Raw genomic sequence first — 19,091 nt, 5'->3', positions numbered from 1 at the left:
ATGGGTGCAGTTACTAAAATAACTATTTTAATTTAATAACTATTTTAAAATAACTATTTTAATTCTCTACAAAGACGAAGCTCAACATTACTTTAGCAAACTGAGAAGCCCAGTAGATAACTACTGGAGACACATTCTACAGATTGCTTTGAGGCAAATTACTCTAGAATAAATACTCACTGGTTCTGTTCCCATACATCACTAAAACAAAAGAACTGTTCCACAGCGCAAACTGATTCTGGTAATATTTTTCAAGTTAAATGGCATTACCTCATTATTTGTTTCTATAGGCCTTTTCTTCGGTTCTCCTATGTCCAAGTAGCTGAAAACAAACAAAAAGAAGAGTAAGTAGATTGTAATTAAATCTGTTTTCAATGTGAGACTTGTTTGTATTCAGTTTGTAATGCAATAGAGTGAACTGGAAGGAACAATCTCCATTTTAAAACTCCATAAGTTCACTTATAGCTGTGAAAAAGAAACAATAGCTAAACTGTTGGTACTGTGCAGATATATATCACAGAAGCCACAAGGAAAGGAAGGATATAAATATTTGAATTAATTAATTCTCAAACCTTTACTTAAAGTATTGCATATGGCAGTGGGACTCTAGTGCAAGGGCTCATGGGAACTGCAGTGCATAGACATCTGGAAAGCCACAGTCCCCCCTCCCCCCAGTGATTGTTTAGAGGTGAGTGGGGTCTGGAGTTACTAACCTCTAGGTGTTGGCTGGAGTTCTCCCATTATTACAACTCATCTCCAAGCAACAGAGATCAGCTAATCTGGAGAAAACAGATGGACTCTATGGCATTATACTCCATTGAAGTCCCTCTCCTCCCGAAACCTGGACCTCTTCAAGTTCCTCTCCCAAAATCTCCAGGTATTTCCCATCCCAGAGCTGGCAGCTCTAGTGAGGTCGGTAACATGTTGGGGCAGCAGTAGTAGAGCTTGTTCAGCATCCTAAACTTCACTTTACTCTCAGCACAATCCAGTGTCAGCGACAGCCATGATGCAGCTCAGGATATCAGTTAAGCCTGTAACCCTGCATAGCTCTGTCATGTACTATATAAATCGTAGTCAAGACACCTATATCTGCGAACTGGGTTAACAGCATGAATCTACATCTCTCTGATTCAGGGTTGCCAGGTCTACTGGTCCGAGATGGGATCCCCCATTTTCTGGGTGCACCGCACCTGAACCCAGAAGAAAATCATGACATGAAAACAAATTCTGCCATAGCAAAAATTCTACCATAGAGTTTTGCCCAAAATCCGGAGTGCTGTCCCCCAATGTCTCTGATGTACCTATATCACTTCTGGGTGATGTCAGCAGATTGTAGCCAGTACTACTACTACTACTACTACTACTACTACTACTACTACTACTACTACTACTACTACTACGTTTAGATTTGTATATGACCTTTTTTGGACTAGCCATCTTGAGGAGGTGTACAACAGAACCTGACACTACAATGTTAAAACAGTAAAATTTAAAATGCCAGATTAACCAATAATTATTAGTTCTGGCCTGCCAGTGATACAAAAATGTAAGGAGGCAGTTGAGGCGGAGGTGGAGGAAGGGACGCCCAATCAGCTCTTTTGATGTATTGTTGAAGGCTTTCATGACTGGGATCAACTGGCTGTAGTTTTCTCGGGTTGTGGGGCTGTGTTCTGGTACTTTTTGCTCCTAATGTTTTGCCTACATCTCTGCCTGGCATCTTCAGAGGTCTGTCACACCAAGATGTGTATCTTTCTGTAGCAGGTTTTCCCAGAATGCCCCCTACATACCCTGAGTCCAAGTTACAGCTCACCAAAGAAGGTGCCCCCAGGAAAGTGCTTTGGTGGAAAAAGTTCTCACGTGTTTTCACAGGAATAGGCTGCCTAAGGAGGTGGTGAGCTCCCCCTCACTGGCAGTCTTCAAGCAAAGGTTGGATACCCACTTTTCTTGGATGCTTTGGGATGCTTTGGGCTGATCCTGCGTTGAGCAGGGGGTTGGACTAGATGGCCTGTATGGCCCCTTCCAACTCTATGATTCTATGATTCTATGTGGTTTCTGGGCCATAGAATGGACCAGACAGACCCCATGTGACCTAATAGAGGGGAGACATCAAACTTGCAGTGGACCCCTCTGGGATGGAGACTGATGTATACCCCAGGAGTATGGGGGAGAGAACTGTTGCCAGCATTGTTGCAGATGGACGCATCCCTGGCTGGGCCCATCCTCTCTCTAATGATCAGATGAACATAGGAACAATCCCCTCTGCCCTGGCCTGAGATTCACCCACACAGTAGGTGATTGTAGTGCATTGCAATACATATCAGGGTAGGGCAAGGCGGGGTCCAGGAGCCACCCACACATCAGGTAGCTAACCCCCCAGGCCCACTATTTCTCCACAGACAAGGCAACTACAATTCCCTGCCCAGGCCTAGGATTCACCTGCATGGTAGAAAGCCACCCTCCGTCCATGCATGGACAACGTGACTATAGGGCAGGGCCAACCATCTCACCCTGCCAGGAACCACCTGCACAGGGGGAGGCAGGTGTCCCCAGGTCCACCCTCTCTCTTGCACAGATATTTAGTTCCCACTTCTTGCTTTGACTTGTTTACAGGCAGCAGCAGCCAGGCATCTTTGAAATAACAGATCACAACTGTAAGGGGGGCTCCAATTTGAACCCACTGCCAACAGCATCTTGTTCCCAGGAAGGGTTGGCCATGCATGCACCGCTATTCTGGTTTGTGGATCCCATGTCCAGCAAATACCTTGTCAATGGGACGAGTGAGAGGGAATGGGTCTGGATGAACTGGAATGAATAGCCAGCCCATTACACAATGAATTGCAGATGCAGTTGGGAACCTGGACTTAGGTAGATTCTGATCAGATTGCCCGTCTCCCTACTCTGCCGAATGGAATGTCCCAACGCAGCCAAATGGAATGCCCCAACAAAGTAAAATTAAGCCAGTGATGGGACTAGAATGCATCCTGAGCCCAAACACCCCAGAACAATTTGGCATGCCCTGTAATCTTGTTGCAAGCAGGCAGACTGAAAGGTCATTGTGGCTCTTGACAGAAGACCCAACAGGTTTGGAACATACCTTGTCCAGCAGCATGACCTGGTCTCATAGACAGTCAGGGACCTATACATAAGTGGGCTCACACTTCAGGAACAGTTGGCCATGCCCTGTAGTCACATTGCCCACAGGCAAACTGAAAGGCCATTCCTGGACCTAGGCAAGCTCACACCCCAGGAAGATTTGGCCTTGCCCCATACTCATGTTGCCAGCAGACAGAATGAAAGGCCATGGTGGCTCCTGATGAAGAACCATCAGATCTAGAACATATCCCATCAAGCAGTGTGACCTGGACCCACAGGCAGTTGGGTAATTGACCTAAGTGGGCTCACACTTCAGGAAGAGTTGGCCATGCCCCACAGGGACAAAAGGGGACAGGGTCAGGAACACATATAAGAACCCTGTACAACAACGGCTGCAGCCACTAGGGGCTCAGGGAAGTCTTAGCATAGCAAAAAGTTCATGAAACTACTAAGCTTCCCTTTTCCCAAGATTCAAGCAAACTTTCTTAACAGATCATGCTGATAGCTGCTATTGTAATTACCAGCCTGTAGGTATTTTCTCCAATAATCTAACCTTTCTCTTTTCCTTTCCTTGCCCCTATCTCAGTCTGATCTTGCAAGGCAGTAGTTAGGGTGTTGTAGTAAGATAAAACAAACTTTCCCTCACTTAACCTCTCTCCCTCTATTCCACATATTTCTCATTCATTTTTGTCTCCCTTCAACTACTTTTTCTGTCTCTGCCCCTTTCTTTTCATTTCTTGGTCCCAATATCTTTTTATTCCTATGCTGCTGGGTGGCAGAATGTATTTAAGAATAGTATAGTAGCAAATCTCTGCTAATATTATGCTGGGTACTCTATACATAGCACTGGTCTGCTGAGGTGCTGCTTAGTTTCTGAAATCTGATGAGATCAGGCTATCCGGGTCAGGGCTTGGCTGAGAGTCATGTGAGTGTCCCAAGGTCACTCAGAAGCTTCTATGGCACAAGTAGGGATTCGAACCTGGATTTCCCAGACCCTAGTCTGACACTTTAACTACTACACTATGCTGGCTTTCATGAGCTGCAAAGAAACGGGCGGTATAAAAATCTAAATAAATAAAATAAAATAAATGATGGAACAGCATGTTGGAATTTGATTTTTTGGAGTTTTTTTACTGGCATGATTATATATACCAGGTTAAATACAAGAACATTTTCACTTTCTGCATTTTTTTTCCTAACCATTGAATACAAAGTTTGGGTCCAATGGTGCCTTTAAGATCAAATTTTGTTCTGCTGCTTCAGATTTTGTTCTGCTGCTATAATGATGGGGCTCTGCCCTGGATAGCCCCAGCCCAGCACAATCTCATCAGATCTCAGAAGCTAAGCAGGGCCAATATGGAGGCAGGCAATGGCAAACCACCCCTGAATGTCTCTTGCCTTGAAAACCCTATAGGGTTGCCATAAGTCAACTGTGGCGCACACACACACACAAAAGGGGGTGGGAGGGGAGTTAAAAATTATCCACCCTGGGCACCAAACAGGCTAGGTACTCCACTGCCTGTTGCTGGTCAAACTGTAAGCTTTGCATACTTGTCAACATTAGTCTTGGTGGGATTCAACCTTTGCCCCCTGCTTGCCATGTGTGTGTTTTACCCCCACTGAGCTATTGGAATGACAACAGAAAGGTTTTCTATGTATGGCTGTCTGTTCTCTTCTTGTAGCTCTGGAGCCTGCATCCTCCCTACAAAATGCTGGTGCTACTGGTCCCCCAGCCACAGACCTGTAACTCTCTAAGGGAGATGCAAGTGGGTAACTGTTTGCTTATGATCCGTGTTCCATTTAGTCTGAGGAAGAGTGCCTGCACTCGAAAGCTCACACCTTGAATAAATCTGGTTTTAAAGCTGCTATTGGACTCAATTATTGTTGTGTCTCTAAGGGGAAGATTTTCAGTGTTCTACTGGGGTTGCCTTTGCCAAGAGAATGGAGGAGACGTGGCAGATGTGGAAAGGGCTGTTTCCTAAGTCCCATCCCTTTCTTCTGTTTTGTACATGACTAGCAGCTGGCCTCTTGTGGCACAGGGTGGCAAAGCATCCAACAAGCTGTCTGAAGCTCTGACCATGAGGCTGGGAGTTTGATCCCAGCAGCTGGCTCAAGGTTGACTTAGCCTTTCATCCTTCCGAGGTCGGTAAAATGAGTACCCAGCTTGCTGGGGGGTAAACGGTAATGACTGGGGAAGGCATTGGCAAACCACCCCGTATTGAGTCTGCCGTGAAAACGCTAGAGGGCGTCATCCCAAGGGTCAGACATGACTTGGTGCTTGCACAGGGGATACCTTTACCTTTTTAGCAGGTGGCTGCTGTAAGGAGTGGTAGCTACACCTGTGTGTACTGCCTAGCTGCTTCTGTCTCTAGTGATAAGTGAGTTCAGTGGGTGCTATGCACTATAGTACAATAACTATACTTTCTGCATTGTGGAGTTATTTGTGGATCTATTCCCCACAATGAATGGGCACAACTACCAAGCAGTAGCACAGCACTAACAAGGCAATGTATCTGCATGGGCTTACGATAGTAAATAATACTAAGTCTATTGTGCTTACTTTGTCATCAGAACAAGGTTGGGGGGCGGGGTTGATTAAATCCAGTTTTCATCCTCAGTGCATCCCCTCCACAGTAGTACTTTGTGCATGAGCATCAACCCCCCCCCCAAACACACACACTGAGTACTGAGAATAAGCCAATTTTCTGTGTTTCTTGACTGCATCTTTGCAGTATTATCCACACAACAAATCTTAAGTTACATAAATGCCACACGATGACAACCAATAAAATACCACCAGAAAGCACCTCATATTCACCATGATGCTATTAACATAAGAATGTTAGAGATATCATCACCCAGCTCCTCTTTCTCATTCAGAATAACAGCTTTATAGGGAGATGAAAAGAAGAGGATTTCAAGAAGAATGTCCCCAAGAAAAAGGAATTGGAGAAAGAAGAAGAGTTGGTTATTTTACCCCACTTTTCACAACCAGAAGTCTCAAGGTGACTCACAATCGCCTTCCCTTCCTCTTCCCACAACAGACACCTTGTGAGGTAAGTCAGGCTGAGAGACGTCTGAGAGAAACTGCTTCATGAGAACAACTCTAACAGGACTGTGACTAGCCCAAGGACACCCAGCTGGCAGCATGTGGGAAAGTGGGGAATCAAACTTGGCTTGCCAGATCAGAAGCCACCGTTCTTCACCTTTACACCAAGTAAGAAGAAACTGTTAATAACCCTGAAGTTTCTCTTATTTCCTTGCTACAAAGCAGTTGCATAACAACAAGCAGTTCTGAGGCACTTGGACACTGCAATGCAATTATCTTTGCACTGAGCTTCAAGCTGGATGACTTACTTGAGTTTTTTGAAGGCTTCCCTGCCACCAGCAACATAGTGCTCTCCACTCCGAATTTGGTCCAGTTGCGGAACACGGTGCCCGCCACAAGGAGTGTAGATATTCCGCACAGCCCCAAAGGGCGCATTCACCCCGCTTGTCACCTCTTTCAGGAAGACATCAAAACTAGACACCTTCTTCTCATGGATGACCACTCGGCGCCCTGAGAAGAATGGATCTCCGTTACGATACACCGTCACACTCTTCACCACAGGCTGCGACAGGCATGTTGGTTTGGCACTAGGACTACTCATAGCTGGACTTCTCCCTCTTCTGCGTCCTGTTTCTAAGGGAGACTTTTGAGATGCGCACCTGTTGATTCAACAGGAATGGTTATTGCCCCCTGTCTCTCTCCTTCAGATATGTTCAAATGTCCATTTGCAATGCATGAGCTGAACATACAACAGGGCTGGTGCACTGCAGCTACCACCAATGGTATCTCTCTGTATAAAGAACCGGAGAGATTCTTATCATTTCCCTAAGGTTTCAACTTCAGTGCCATGTAAAGAGTAACCCCTGCTAGGCAACCGGTTCTTGCTGCCCTCTGGAGAATCGTACAGTCACAAGTTTCTTTTTCTGTACTCTCACACAAACTACAGACATAGTTGAAAAGGTGACCTAGCGGAATAAAGTACCAAAGAGCCCTGATCTATGTAGATATTGAAAATCCCCACCACACACACACTGGTGTCTTCCCTGGTGTCCCCATTGATGGCTGTTTGCTCCTCTATTCCTCTGTCATTTTCTCCATCCTGAAAATCAGCCAAGTGAAATGGCAAGCAAAGGCTAAAGTGCCCCATCATGGCCTAATGTGGACTCACCCAAGTCAGAGTTGATGGGAAATTGGAGAAAGGATTTTGTTTCTCAAGTGTTATGGTAGTGTAATGCTTATTCAGAAGGCTGAAAGTGGAAATCATGGAAAATAGGCCACAATATATGTTAGCTTGGTAGCGACGACTTCTAATCTGGAAACAGGGTTTGATTCCCCACTCCTCCACATGCAGCCAGCTAGGTGACCTTGGGCTCATCACAGTCCTGATAATTCTATTCTCACAGAGCAGTCCTGTCAGAGCTCTTTCAGCCCCACCTACCCCACAGGGTGTCTGTTTAGGGGAGAGGGAAAGGAAGGTGATTGTGAGCCACTTTGAGACTTCTTCAGGCAATGAAAAGCGGGGTATAAAAACCAACTCTTCTCATTCTTCATGACTGTGTTTTTTTACAGTTACTTTTATTTGCCATATTCTAGCCTGAAATTATATGAAAAAAAATTGTCCAGGAATATCAGTCAGTCATTATGGACCACAGGCCACTCAGAAGCAGAATAAAACAGAATAAAGACTCTGAATACGTTTAGTCCAAGAATTATGTGGAAGGAAGATGACACAGAATTATGGGATACTGTAAGAATTTATGCTAGGATTGTTAGATCCAGGTTGGGAAAATCCTGGAGCCCTTGGAGGGGTGGGACCTGCAGAGAGTGTGGTTTGGCGAGGGGAAGGACTTCAGATAACTGAAGCAGTAGGTGCAAACTTAAATGGACTCCAGGGAATGGTAGAGGACAGGAAGGCCTGGAGGATCATTGTCCATGGGGTCACGATGGGTCAGACACGACTTCGCACCTAACAACAACAAAGGACTTCAGAGGGGTATAATGCTTCATGAGAACAACTCATGACTTCTGAGTCCACCTTCAGAGCAGCCACTTTCTCCTGGGGACCTGATCTCTGTTGCCTGGAGAGGAGTTGTAGTTTCAGGGGATCCCCAGGTCCCACCTGGAGACTGGCATTCCAACTTCATGCCTAGGATTTTGTTCTGTTTCCTTCAGTTACACAAAGTCCCTTCTAAAATTGTTGAGTACTGAGGAGGCAGACCTGAATGTACCACTTCAGACTGCAAGTAAAGAAGTTGTGTTTAAATCCCCCCCCCCCATCAAAAAGCTCTTTAAAAGCAGAAGGGGATTATGAGAAGGGGATTATGAGAAGGGGGTTATGGGAAGGGGATTATGGCCTCGCCTTTGTTCTCCTGTGCTAAATTTTCTATTTGCAGGGATGGTTTGTTCATCCATATTCTTATTTACACTTTGTTTATTGAATTGATTTGGAGATGACACCCCAATATGGACCCAAAGCAACTTACATTCCTCTCCTCCATTTTATCTTCACAACATCCCTGTGCGGTAGATCAGGCTGCGAGAATGTGACAGGCCCACAGTTACTCAGTAAGTGGGAATTAGACCCCGAGTCTCCCAGACACTTGTCCAGCACTCCTAACCATCACAACCACTCTGGCTACATTTGCTTTGGAGTGGTATATTCAACAAAGATGCTACACCTCATTCTTTTGTGAAGGTGGATCCAGTTGGAGCCGTCTCACTTCATTCTGTTGCATGTCGCTCATCCACATAACCACCTTCCAACATACAGGCCCACTTGCACACATAATGATTCATTTCTACCCCAGAATCTAATTCACACATACCGTTAAAAGCCCTTCCAGTGCTGTTGGTATACACACGTAAGAAAGTGAAATGCAGTTGTGCTGGTGCCATATTTCCTGACCACACAGGAAGGCTGGTTTACAATCACAGTGCAGCCACACCATACATTATAATGTGCATGTGATCAGTTCAAGAAGGAACAAGGCTTCAGCCAACCATGTGTTTTGCCTTGAGTGTCCCACTACCTACATGGAAACCATGGTAACTCCCTTTGCACATGTCCCGAAGGATTCTCAGATTGCCACTTTTTGTTTTCCAGCCTTATAGAAAAAAGGAACTGAGTATACTCAGTAAAGCTTGGCTCAGATGTAGAAGAATGAAGAATTGATTTTTATACTCTGCTTTCCACTGCCTGAAGGAGTCTCAAAGCGGCTGACAATCGTCTGCTCTTCCTCTCCACATAACAGACACCCTGTGAGTTAGGTGGGGGTGAGAGAGGCTAGGTGTCCTATAGGTGTTCTAACACACATGCTCATTCTTTTCCAAGTTCTATTCAAGGAATTCAAACACTTTGGCCACCTCATGAGAAGGAAGGACTCCCTGGAGAAGAGCCTAATGCTGGGAGTGATTGAGGGCAAAAGAAGAAGGGGACGACAGAGAATGAGGTGGGTGGATGGAGTCCCTGAAGCAGTCGGTGCGAACTTAAATGGACTCCGGGGAATGGTAGAGGACAGGAAGGCCTGGGGGATCATTGTCCATGGGGTCGCAATGGGTCGGACACGACTTCGCACCTAACAACAACAACAATTCAAGGAATATCCTAAGGAAAAGCCTTAGGTTGCTGCTAGGTGTACCTCACAATAGGATCACATTTGACTAAGAAGCACCCACACTTTCACTTTATCCCACTCAATATCTACTACGAGGCTCTCATACTTTCTATTCTTTGGGAAGCCCCGGCAATACTCCTGTACCGCCAACCGGTTCCAAAGAATTTGGGAATTTTCATTTCCAACCCATCACACTGAAAACACCTGCAAGCTTCTCCCTTCCTGTCTAGGACCACATGGTATTGTTATCAGAGGACCAGATTTTAAAATGCCTGCCCACTCTAGTAACTTTTACACACACTTTGCAGAAATGGAGAGCACAAAAAGGTGTGTTTCCAGTATCCTGAAATATACCGAGCAGGAAGAGAAGACACAATGCAAACAGGAGAGGAGGAAAGAGAACTGCACCTGACGCCAGCAAAGTCCAAATTCTTCGTCTCACGTGGATATGAGTTTCTCTCTCTCTCTCTCTCTCTCTCTCTCTCTCTCTCCACCTAGCACAGGCTTAACTTTGACCACCATGAGTTCCAACACAAGGCTGTAGGCTGGTTTTGCTCCTTCTGTTCCTGCCACCGCAGAATATCTGTCTCATTCTCCTCTATGGGTTTCCCAAGGATTGGAGAGAAGGACGTGCACGTCACTGGCAGTTCATTCTCTGCTGCTTGGAGAACTTCTGGTGCCAGGGGAGGAGGAGAATGCTATTATTTTTCCCCTCCCTGCTGTTTCCATAGCAATATGCATAGCTCAAGAGCAAGGGGAGCATTGCAAGAGAATGCAAGAAAATACAAACTCCACACCCCTGACACTTCCAGGAACAAGGGGAGGGGGGAATTCTCTGTGATGCCTCAAGGAGCATAAGGGTAGCATTTCCCAAATGTGAGCAGAGAATCCACAACACAGTTAATAGAATATGAGGGGGGAGGGGCCTTTTGAATGATAAATGACACTCCAAATCTATTACTATTCAGGTGGGTAGCTGAGTTGGATGGAAGCAGCAGCATGCTATTAGCAGAAAAAGCCACAGGAAACGCCAATCCTAAGGATAAATGTTTAGCCTAGTGGCACCTTTAAGACCCACAAAGGTTTCTCCTGGGCTTTTGTGTGCATGCACAGGTATCTGAAGAAATGTATACGCACACAAAAGGTGATACCCAGAATAAAATGTTGTCTGAAAGATGCCACTGGATTCACACTTTTGTTCTGCTATTTATTACAATGCGTAATTAATCTCTAATGAATACCTGGTGGGTCTGTGCTTGTAAAAATGCCGGCAAGGTTTCTGAAGGCAAAGAGGGAGAGGGAGAGAGAAACAGAGAAAGAATGGCAGTTGCAGAAGCCTCCAGTTTTTTGAATTCTGAGATAGACTAACTGTTCCTAACTGCCATCCACTTTTGAGAAGGGCTAGGCCGCTGTTTGCAGCAATTACAACTGCCTGCAAACCGTAGAGTAGATGTTCCACTACGGTTTGACAAGATATCTCTGCCACAAACTATGCGTCTTGAAGGATCCCTGAAAGATGGACAAGTAACCATCTCCCTGGCGGGTCTATCTGCTGGTGCTTACGAGATGGAAAAGGTATCTTCATATAACACATTCTTTGGCTTAAAGCCGAAGCAGGACTGAAAGAGAACCAATCCTTGTGCAGTACCTGAACAGAGATTGCTTGTTAAATAAGCAAGCATATTAGGCACCTTTCACCTGAACATACACGGTTCATCTCTTCAGTTATAGGTAGGAATGTCAGTCCCCAGGTGGGACCTCTGGGGATTCCCTGGTTTTACAGCTCATCTCCTGGAGACAAAGATCAGTTCCCCACTCCCATCTCCATCCCCCAAAGTTCCCAGGTATTTCCGAACCCAGGGCTGGCAACCCTAGTTATAGGGCCATGCGGGTGCACAGGATTTTTAAGGGGATTGTGTGTGTGTGTGTGTGTGTGTGTGTGTGTGATAATACATTCCAGAACCTTTTGTGAATCTTCTTAATTAGCTCTTAATCCCTTTTTTTTGAGTTTTTAAACTCTTTTTACATTATTTTTCTATCTCATACCACTGTTAATAGGTTTTCATTGATTCAATGACTAGCTTTTTGTATTATTTCTTTTATTTAATCTTGGAGGGGTTAACCTATGGACAAATTATCTATATCTATATCTATATCTATATCTATATCTATATCTATATCTATATCTATATCTATATCTATATCTATATCTATATCTATATCTATATCTATATCTATCTACCTACCTACCTATCTCTCTCTCTCTCTCTATACCAAAGTATAAAATGATAGCGCCACCTGACATTCATGGAGATAAGGCATGGTACAAATATTGTAAATACAAATTATTTTAAAATAAAGACTTAAAGTATAAATTAAACAGTGTAGATATACAGCTGAAAGCCCCGAGATGCCACAGTGAGGGGCAGTATATAAATTAAATGAATAAATAATAAGGTGTCATATTCTACACAGAGAAATTTCATTTTTATTTACTTATTTTTCACATGTATATACCCGAAGGCTCAGGGCGGTTTACATAGAACTGAAAACTATGCAGGAAACATTACATATAACTAATTATAACATTAATATTATTAACTGATAATAACAGAGTAACTGTATAACATTAAACAATAATAATACAACAAGTCCAGGAGTCTTGGTAGAGCTCGGGGGGGAGAGGGAGAGGGGGCAGGGGCCCTGCTGATGTTGTTGGCTGATTGTGCCCAGCCTCAGCCAAATGCCTGGTGGAGGAGCTCCCTTTTGCCAGCCCTGCGGAACTGCTTTAGCTCCATCAGGGCCCTGATCTCTTCTGGGAGCTCATTCCACTAGGTGGGGGCCAGGACAGAGAAAGCTCTGGCCCTGGTCGAGGCCAGGCAGGCTTCTTTAGGGCAAGGAACCATTAGCCGGTTGGTGGCGGCGGAGCATAGAGCTCTTTTGGGGGCATAGGCAGGGAGGCGGTCCCACAGGTACACAGGGCCCTGACCGTGTATGGCCCTGAAGGTAATTACCAGAACCTTTAGCCTGATCCGGAATTCAACTGGCAATCATTGCAGTTGATGGAAGATGGGCCGGATGTGGGATCTCCACGGTGTTTCTGTGAGGATCCTGGCCACTGCATTTTGGACCAGCTGTAGTTTCCGGGTCAAGGCTAAGGGCAGGCCTGCAAAGAGCGAGTTACAGAAATCCAGTCCGGAGGTGACCATCACATGGATCACTGTGGCTAGGTGTTCCGGGGCCAGGTAGGGCACTAGTAGCTTGGCTTGGTGGAGATGGTAAAATGCCAGCCGACCCACCTTCGTGACCTGGGCTTCCATTGTGAGGGAATCATCCAGGATCATGCCCAGGAGTGAGCCGTAGAGAGCTCTACACCATCTAGGGTGGGCAGGCGCGCTTCCTCACATGAGCCTTTCTTACCCAGTCACAGAACCTCCATCTTTGAAGGATCGAGCTTCAGGCGACTCTGCTTGAGCCATCTCGTCGCTGCTTCCGGGCAGCTGGCTAATGCTTCTGGTGGATAGTCAAGGCGGCCATCCATCAGGAGGAAGATCTGGGTGTCATCTGTGTATGGATGACAGCCCAGCCCAAACTTCTGTACCAGTTGTGCAAGAGGGCTAAATGAAAATGTTAAATAGGATAGGAGAGAGGACTGCCCCTTGTGAGACTCCACAAGTAAGTAGATGGTGGTTTTCCTCTACTTTTGATTCTCTAAGACAGTGGTCTCCAGCCTTTTTATCACTGGGGACCGGTCAATGCTTGACAATTTTACTGAGGCCCGGGGGGGGGGTAGTCTGTTGCCGAGGGACGTTGCCACCGCCTGAGCCCCTGCTTGACTTGCTTTCCTGCCAGTGCCCCCGACTTCCCGCTGCCCGCTGGAGGGCACTACCAGCAGCAGCTGCAAAGTGCCACACCGAGGGGGCGAAAGTGTTTTGTCCCACCAAACCTGACAGTGTTGCTTGTGTAACAGTGGCTCATACAGAAAAGTGAAGTGACTAAGACTCACTGCACTTTCACACATGCTGAATAATGCACTTTCAATGCACTTCAGCGAGTCTTTCCTAGTGGGTTTTGCCACTTCACCCAGAAAAACCCAGTTGCCAAGTGCATGGGATGTGGATTCAAGGTGTATTTTGTCAGCATGTTTGAAAGCTGCTTCAAATGATCATGTGACAACAAAACAGACCCTCCCACGAGTTAATGAAGCAGTACACAGACAAGGAGGCTCCAGTCGAGTATGAGACAGGCTTGCAGAATGTCATCTATGTGGGGATCATAGAAGCCCTAATGAGATCTGGTAGTTAAATTTTACCTCAGGAAAAGCCAGCTGTAGGTAGCTGTTCAGTGAGGAGTTTCAGATACATTCTGAGAAATTTCTTCCAGAAATAGCAAAAGTACATTTTCTAATCTTTTCCTTGTTATAATCATGATTTATATTGGTATAGTTTACCACTGTCCACAAAAGGAATATTCACAAAAAGAAAATACCTTAATTTCTCCTCATCTGTTTATTTGTTCTAGGAACTTGAAAACCTGCACTGACCACTGTTTAAACTAATCCACTTTAGTCTGCAGTAGTTCCTATTTTACATTTTAAGGCAACAACTGCAAACTTGGGGCTCTGCCACCATGCCATGAAGCAAACAACTCTGGAAAGGCTCTAATACTTTATATCTTATTTCAAATACAAATAACTGGATAGAACAAAAATGGGCTGAGGGTGTTGATGACATTTTGTTCCATTTAGAAAATTGAACTATGAAACACTGCTCAAAGCCAACTTTTTGACCCGTCTCTATGATCCTCATACACTAGGAAATAGAAATGTTAATACCTTATAGAACAATACCCTACATTCATATCAATTCATTTACTGCCTTTCATTGCCCAGTGTTTTGCAAAGCCCAAATTGCTTTGCTGTTTATTCACCTTCAAAAAAAAAAAAAAAAGGGAGGGGGGGTTTCAACACACATGATGATAAGAGCAGAGAGGAATTTTCTCATTTCTTTTTATCTCAACTTTCAGGAAGGGGAAAAATCCCCCCCTGCTGTGAGCTACAAAGAAGGTGGTTAAACATTACAAAAAGAGTAATTTCCAAAGGGAGTCATGTCAGATGCACTAGTGTTACTGGTTAACAGTTGTGCTTCTTAGTCTGTTTGCTGTTTTTTGCCCAGCCTAACACATGTCAAAGTTTAGCATCACTACCTTAGGATACAGGGCTTTAAAGCATACACATACAGCAGCAGCAACAGCAACAACAATTACAACAACAACTGTATCTTACCAATGCTTTGTGCCAGTGTTTCTGAAGTATACATTACTTATTTGTATTAAAGTCCATGAGCAAGTAGTCCAATCATGGACTTTTGGTCTGCCACCATATTCACTCTATTGTAGACTGAGATGCCCTGCTCTGCTCCATTTTCTTTTAACCCTGCGTTACTATGCAATGCATACACATTAAAACAACTCTCTTACAGAGAGAGAGAAAACAACCAACCCAAGTTAATACTTATACATTTTGCTGCTAGGAAAGCAGCAAACCCTGCAAAACCTCTCTTACACACACATGGAGAGATTTTGCAGTGTTTGCTGCTTTCCTAGCTAGCCATGTTAAAATTTTCAGGGACAAGTCAAGGTGTGAATATTTTAACTGAATAGATTTCAGGCTGCACAAACCAGCATCAATACAAGGGTTCCAATAATTTTGGCAGGTACTATCGCCACACGATTGGAGGATACATTCCTTTAATTTAGAGGGAGCCTCTAAATGTAACCATTTTTGCATGTCATCATAGCCAAAATTTCTCAGTTTAATAAATCAGGAGATACTAAAATTACCGTATTTCAGTGACACTGTAAATAAATCATTCAAGGAATTGCCCCAGGTCCTCATGGGAGAAAGATGGAATGTAACTAAGGCAAATTAAGTACTGGTGGAAACTTTGACAACACAGTTCCATTCCCTGACATATTTCATGAATGCAATAGAATGTCCTCAATTTATGCCGTATCTGAGCTTAATGTAATTAAAAAAGCAACATTGATTGAAGACGTTAATTAAAGGATTCCACCAGAAGAGTATTTAACTGCTTTGGGTGAAATAAAATATCTATGGTCATGGCTTAGAAATACCAGATCTATAATGTGTATCTGAAGAACAAACAAAACAAGAGCATTTGCTTTAATTTTGTAATAATTGGACTGTCTTCATAGCCACTTTGAATTACTCATTACTGGGTGCTTTGACTCATTAGTGATAATTGGAACAAATAAAATACTGACAGGGTTTGTACATTTTCAAACTTGTGCCAGAGTTATTTCATGGACTCATCAAATTCACAGGCCAAATATTACATTTCAAGAAAATTAACACTGTAAAAACAAGCCCACTTTCTTTTTGTCACTTTCTTGATGATGTTCAATTATTTTTTTTTAAAAAAAGACTAAGCCAAACCAAATGCTACCACTTAGCAACACCCTTTTGCTAACTCTGTTAATTAGAACAGGTTGTTGTTTTATTTTTAAGAGCACATCAATCTCCTGAGATATATCCAAGCCAAAGATGGGCCTGAACAGCTTTATGAAGGCCAGCAGCATTTGCACACAAAATACCTTCGGTTCAGAGAAGAAAATCAGTCTGGTACCACACCTGCCTTTCCCTCAGCCCAGTAATGTCTGTAATTTTGTCAATGTTTTACTGGGGGGTTTATTGTAAACGACCACAAGCCAGCTTGGCCCGGGAGTGGCAGTTAATACATTTAAACAAATAAATAAATCATTAAAATTAGCATCAGTGAAATTCTTTCTTAAAACAAAGACAGACACAACCCTTTTACTTTGGAGGGGGAACCGTGTAATATCTATATTTATCAGAGATCTAATTTCCATTGATGATCAAGAAGAAGAGTTGGTTCTTATATGCCACTTTTCTCTGCCTGAAGGAGGCTCAAAGCAGCTTACAGTCGCCTTCTCTTTCCTCTCCCCACAACAGACACCCTGTGAGGTGGGTGAGGCTGAGAGAGCCTTGATATCACTGCTTGGCCAGAACAGCTTTATCAATGCCAAGGCAAGCCCAAGGTCACCCAGCTGGTTGCATGATGAGGAGCGCAGAATTAAACCCGGCTTGCCAGATTAGAAGTCCGCACTCCTAATCAAACTGGCTCTCATCATTCAAATGATGATGACCTCATCATTCAAATCAAAAACTCCCCAAGGGGTCTACTCAGAGCAAGGATACATGTTTCTGCAAACCTAGCATAACTCCCAGTGCTTGCATAAAAAATTAAAAATTGGGGAAAGAACTGGGTTACTTTTAATGGATTTAGTTTGTTTTAAATAGAAGTTGGCCAGGTGAGGGGGAAAGCAGCCAAATGGGCAGGTTGGGGAGGAGGGGAAAAGTGGGTGAGTGGGTAAGAGTTAGAGATCTAACAAAAGAAGAAGAATCTGGTAACTGTGGACGGGGCTTCCTTTCTGCCCCAAGTCCTTGTTATTTTGGCTATTGAATCGGTCTATTTAAAAGCTAAAGACCAATATTGTGCCCTGCTTTTCTTTCACTTTGCCATATTCACTTTGCCACTGGTGGAAAGTGCTGTCAAGTCCCAGCCAGATTTATGGTGACCCGGCATGGTTTTCAAAACAAGAGACTAATGGAGGTGTTTTGCCATTGTCTTCCATTGCATAGTCTAAAATAAATACCATGCATATTTCCATGTATGATCTATAAGTCCTTAGTTTGCATACCTGCACAATTACAAATAAATTTTCCTAGATTCAGATTCCTCTCTATATAATAAAAGACAGAAATAATAGTGATCAATATCATGCCTTTGCAGTAAAGCAATTTTCCTTATTAAATATGTTTTTACAAAGAAGAAGAAGAGCTGGTTTTTATACACTGCCACACCCTGTGAGGTAGGTGAAGCTGAGAGAACTGATTGGCCCATGGTCACCCAGCTGGCTTCAAGTGGAGGAGTGGGGAATCAAACCCAGTTCTCCAGTTTAGAGGCTGCTGCTCTTATCAACCACACCAAACTGGCTCTCAGAACATTTGAGAAGGCCATCAAGGCACTTTATCAAGCAGCTGCCATTCAAGCGTAAAAGGCTGCTTGACTCTGAAAGAATTTTCATCAAAGGAGGAAAGAGCATAAGCATTAACTTGGCAGAAGGTACTATTTATAATGGAAATTGGAATAAAAACAATACTTAATACTTGCATTTTTAATATTGCATATTGACTTTATAATCAAAAGACAGTATACAAATATATAATAAATGAAACCACAAATACAAATCATTGCTACCAAGTTTTTATCATCTGCATAGCGGAGCCTGCTCCTGCTTTCTTTTGTTTTGGGTTGTATCCTTGACATCTAAAAGCTTCATTGTTTCCTATGCTGCCACCTATAGCAAGGATGCAAAACTAAGAGCCAGAGAGTAGAAGGGAATTTTGAATCATACGTTAGAAGAATTCTGCTTACGTGCATTACAGCCAAATTTGCGATACTAATTTTAAGTGTCTAAAAAATTACTATTTGGCTATTGGTAATTAACTATTATATTTCCATCCCTGATTTAACATGAGGAAGAAATCCAATACTGGAGAGATGAATAAAATACTCAGGGCTTCAGCTCTGAGTAGTTGGCACAATGGGCCTCGAATGTTGCTCTTATTTGACCAACAGCCTCCGTTCCAGTGATTTAGTACAACGTGAAGCACTTATTAAGTAAGCAAATCAACTGCACAAGACGATTTACCCGTACGTGATTTACCCCTTACCTGGCAACCATCCAGGCTTTGTTAAGATCTTCCCCCAAACTTTGCAGCAAAGTCATCATGGGAAAGATTGGAGAAAAATCAAAGAAAACCCACAAAGTGCACAGATGCATGACGATGCTGCAGGGAAACAGAGGGGGGAAGGACCCTTCCTCACAGCATCCACCCCAGGGCATGGAACTCATGTGGGAAAGGTCATAATTACATGAAGCCACATTTGTGCACATTTCGACAATTACCAATCCAAAATCTAAATTGTAATCTCTTCAAGGCAAGGGCCTGCCAAGTGACCCATATTTTGGTGACGTAAACAGTAATACTCTATGAGTGCAAAGGTAATCAAAGCAAGCATCAAACACAGGTTGCTTATGTGATTCTGCATGTAGTACATTTTCAGGAAGGAATGAATAACAATATAGGGCTTTCCTACTCTACTGTGCCTGTGACAACCCTGTAGCTTTAATTCAGTGGTTCTCAACCTGCGGGTTGGGACCCCTTTGGAAGTCTAACGACCCTTTTACAGGAGTCGTGGCAGGGCAAGCAGTTTGGCGGGGGGGGG

General features: G+C 43.9%; 1 protein-coding gene and 1 long non-coding RNA gene across 4 annotated transcripts in view; one reads left to right on the top strand and one right to left on the bottom strand.

The window, feature by feature from the left end:
- DCDC2 (doublecortin domain containing 2) overlaps positions 1-11,072 on the bottom strand; it is a 53,399-nt gene extending 42,327 nt beyond the window's left edge. Inside the window, exons 1-4 of one of the 3 annotated variants that reach the window (XM_077353023.1) lie at positions 10,998-11,072; positions 10,165-10,426; positions 6,451-6,801; positions 271-322 (exon numbers count right to left, since the gene is read on the bottom strand). In XM_077353023.1, the coding sequence (XP_077209138.1) occupies positions 271-322; positions 6,451-6,743 (345 nt within the window). In that variant the 5' untranslated portion in view covers positions 6,744-6,801; positions 10,165-10,426; positions 10,998-11,072. Of the gene's footprint in view, positions 1-270; positions 323-6,450; positions 6,969-10,164; positions 10,430-10,997 lie in introns of those variants that run through there. The other 2 variants (XM_077353025.1, XM_077353024.1) reach the window with 2 other exon arrangements.
- Positions 11,073-11,160: 88 nt separating this feature from the next.
- On the top strand, positions 11,161-16,543 carry LOC143845040 (uncharacterized). The gene is made up of 2 exons (XR_013234221.1): positions 11,161-11,331; positions 16,286-16,543. It is a non-coding gene; the product is annotated as an uncharacterized LOC143845040 (long non-coding RNA).
- The last annotated feature ends 2,548 nt before the right edge of the window (positions 16,544-19,091 follow it).

The sequence above is a fragment of the Paroedura picta genome, chromosome 9 (assembly GCF_049243985.1).
Source record: "Paroedura picta isolate Pp20150507F chromosome 9, Ppicta_v3.0, whole genome shotgun sequence".
NCBI lineage: Eukaryota > Metazoa > Chordata > Lepidosauria > Squamata > Gekkonidae > Paroedura > Paroedura picta.
The sequence above is the reverse complement of the archived record's forward strand: the minus strand, read 5'-3'. Positions and strand labels throughout refer to the sequence as shown.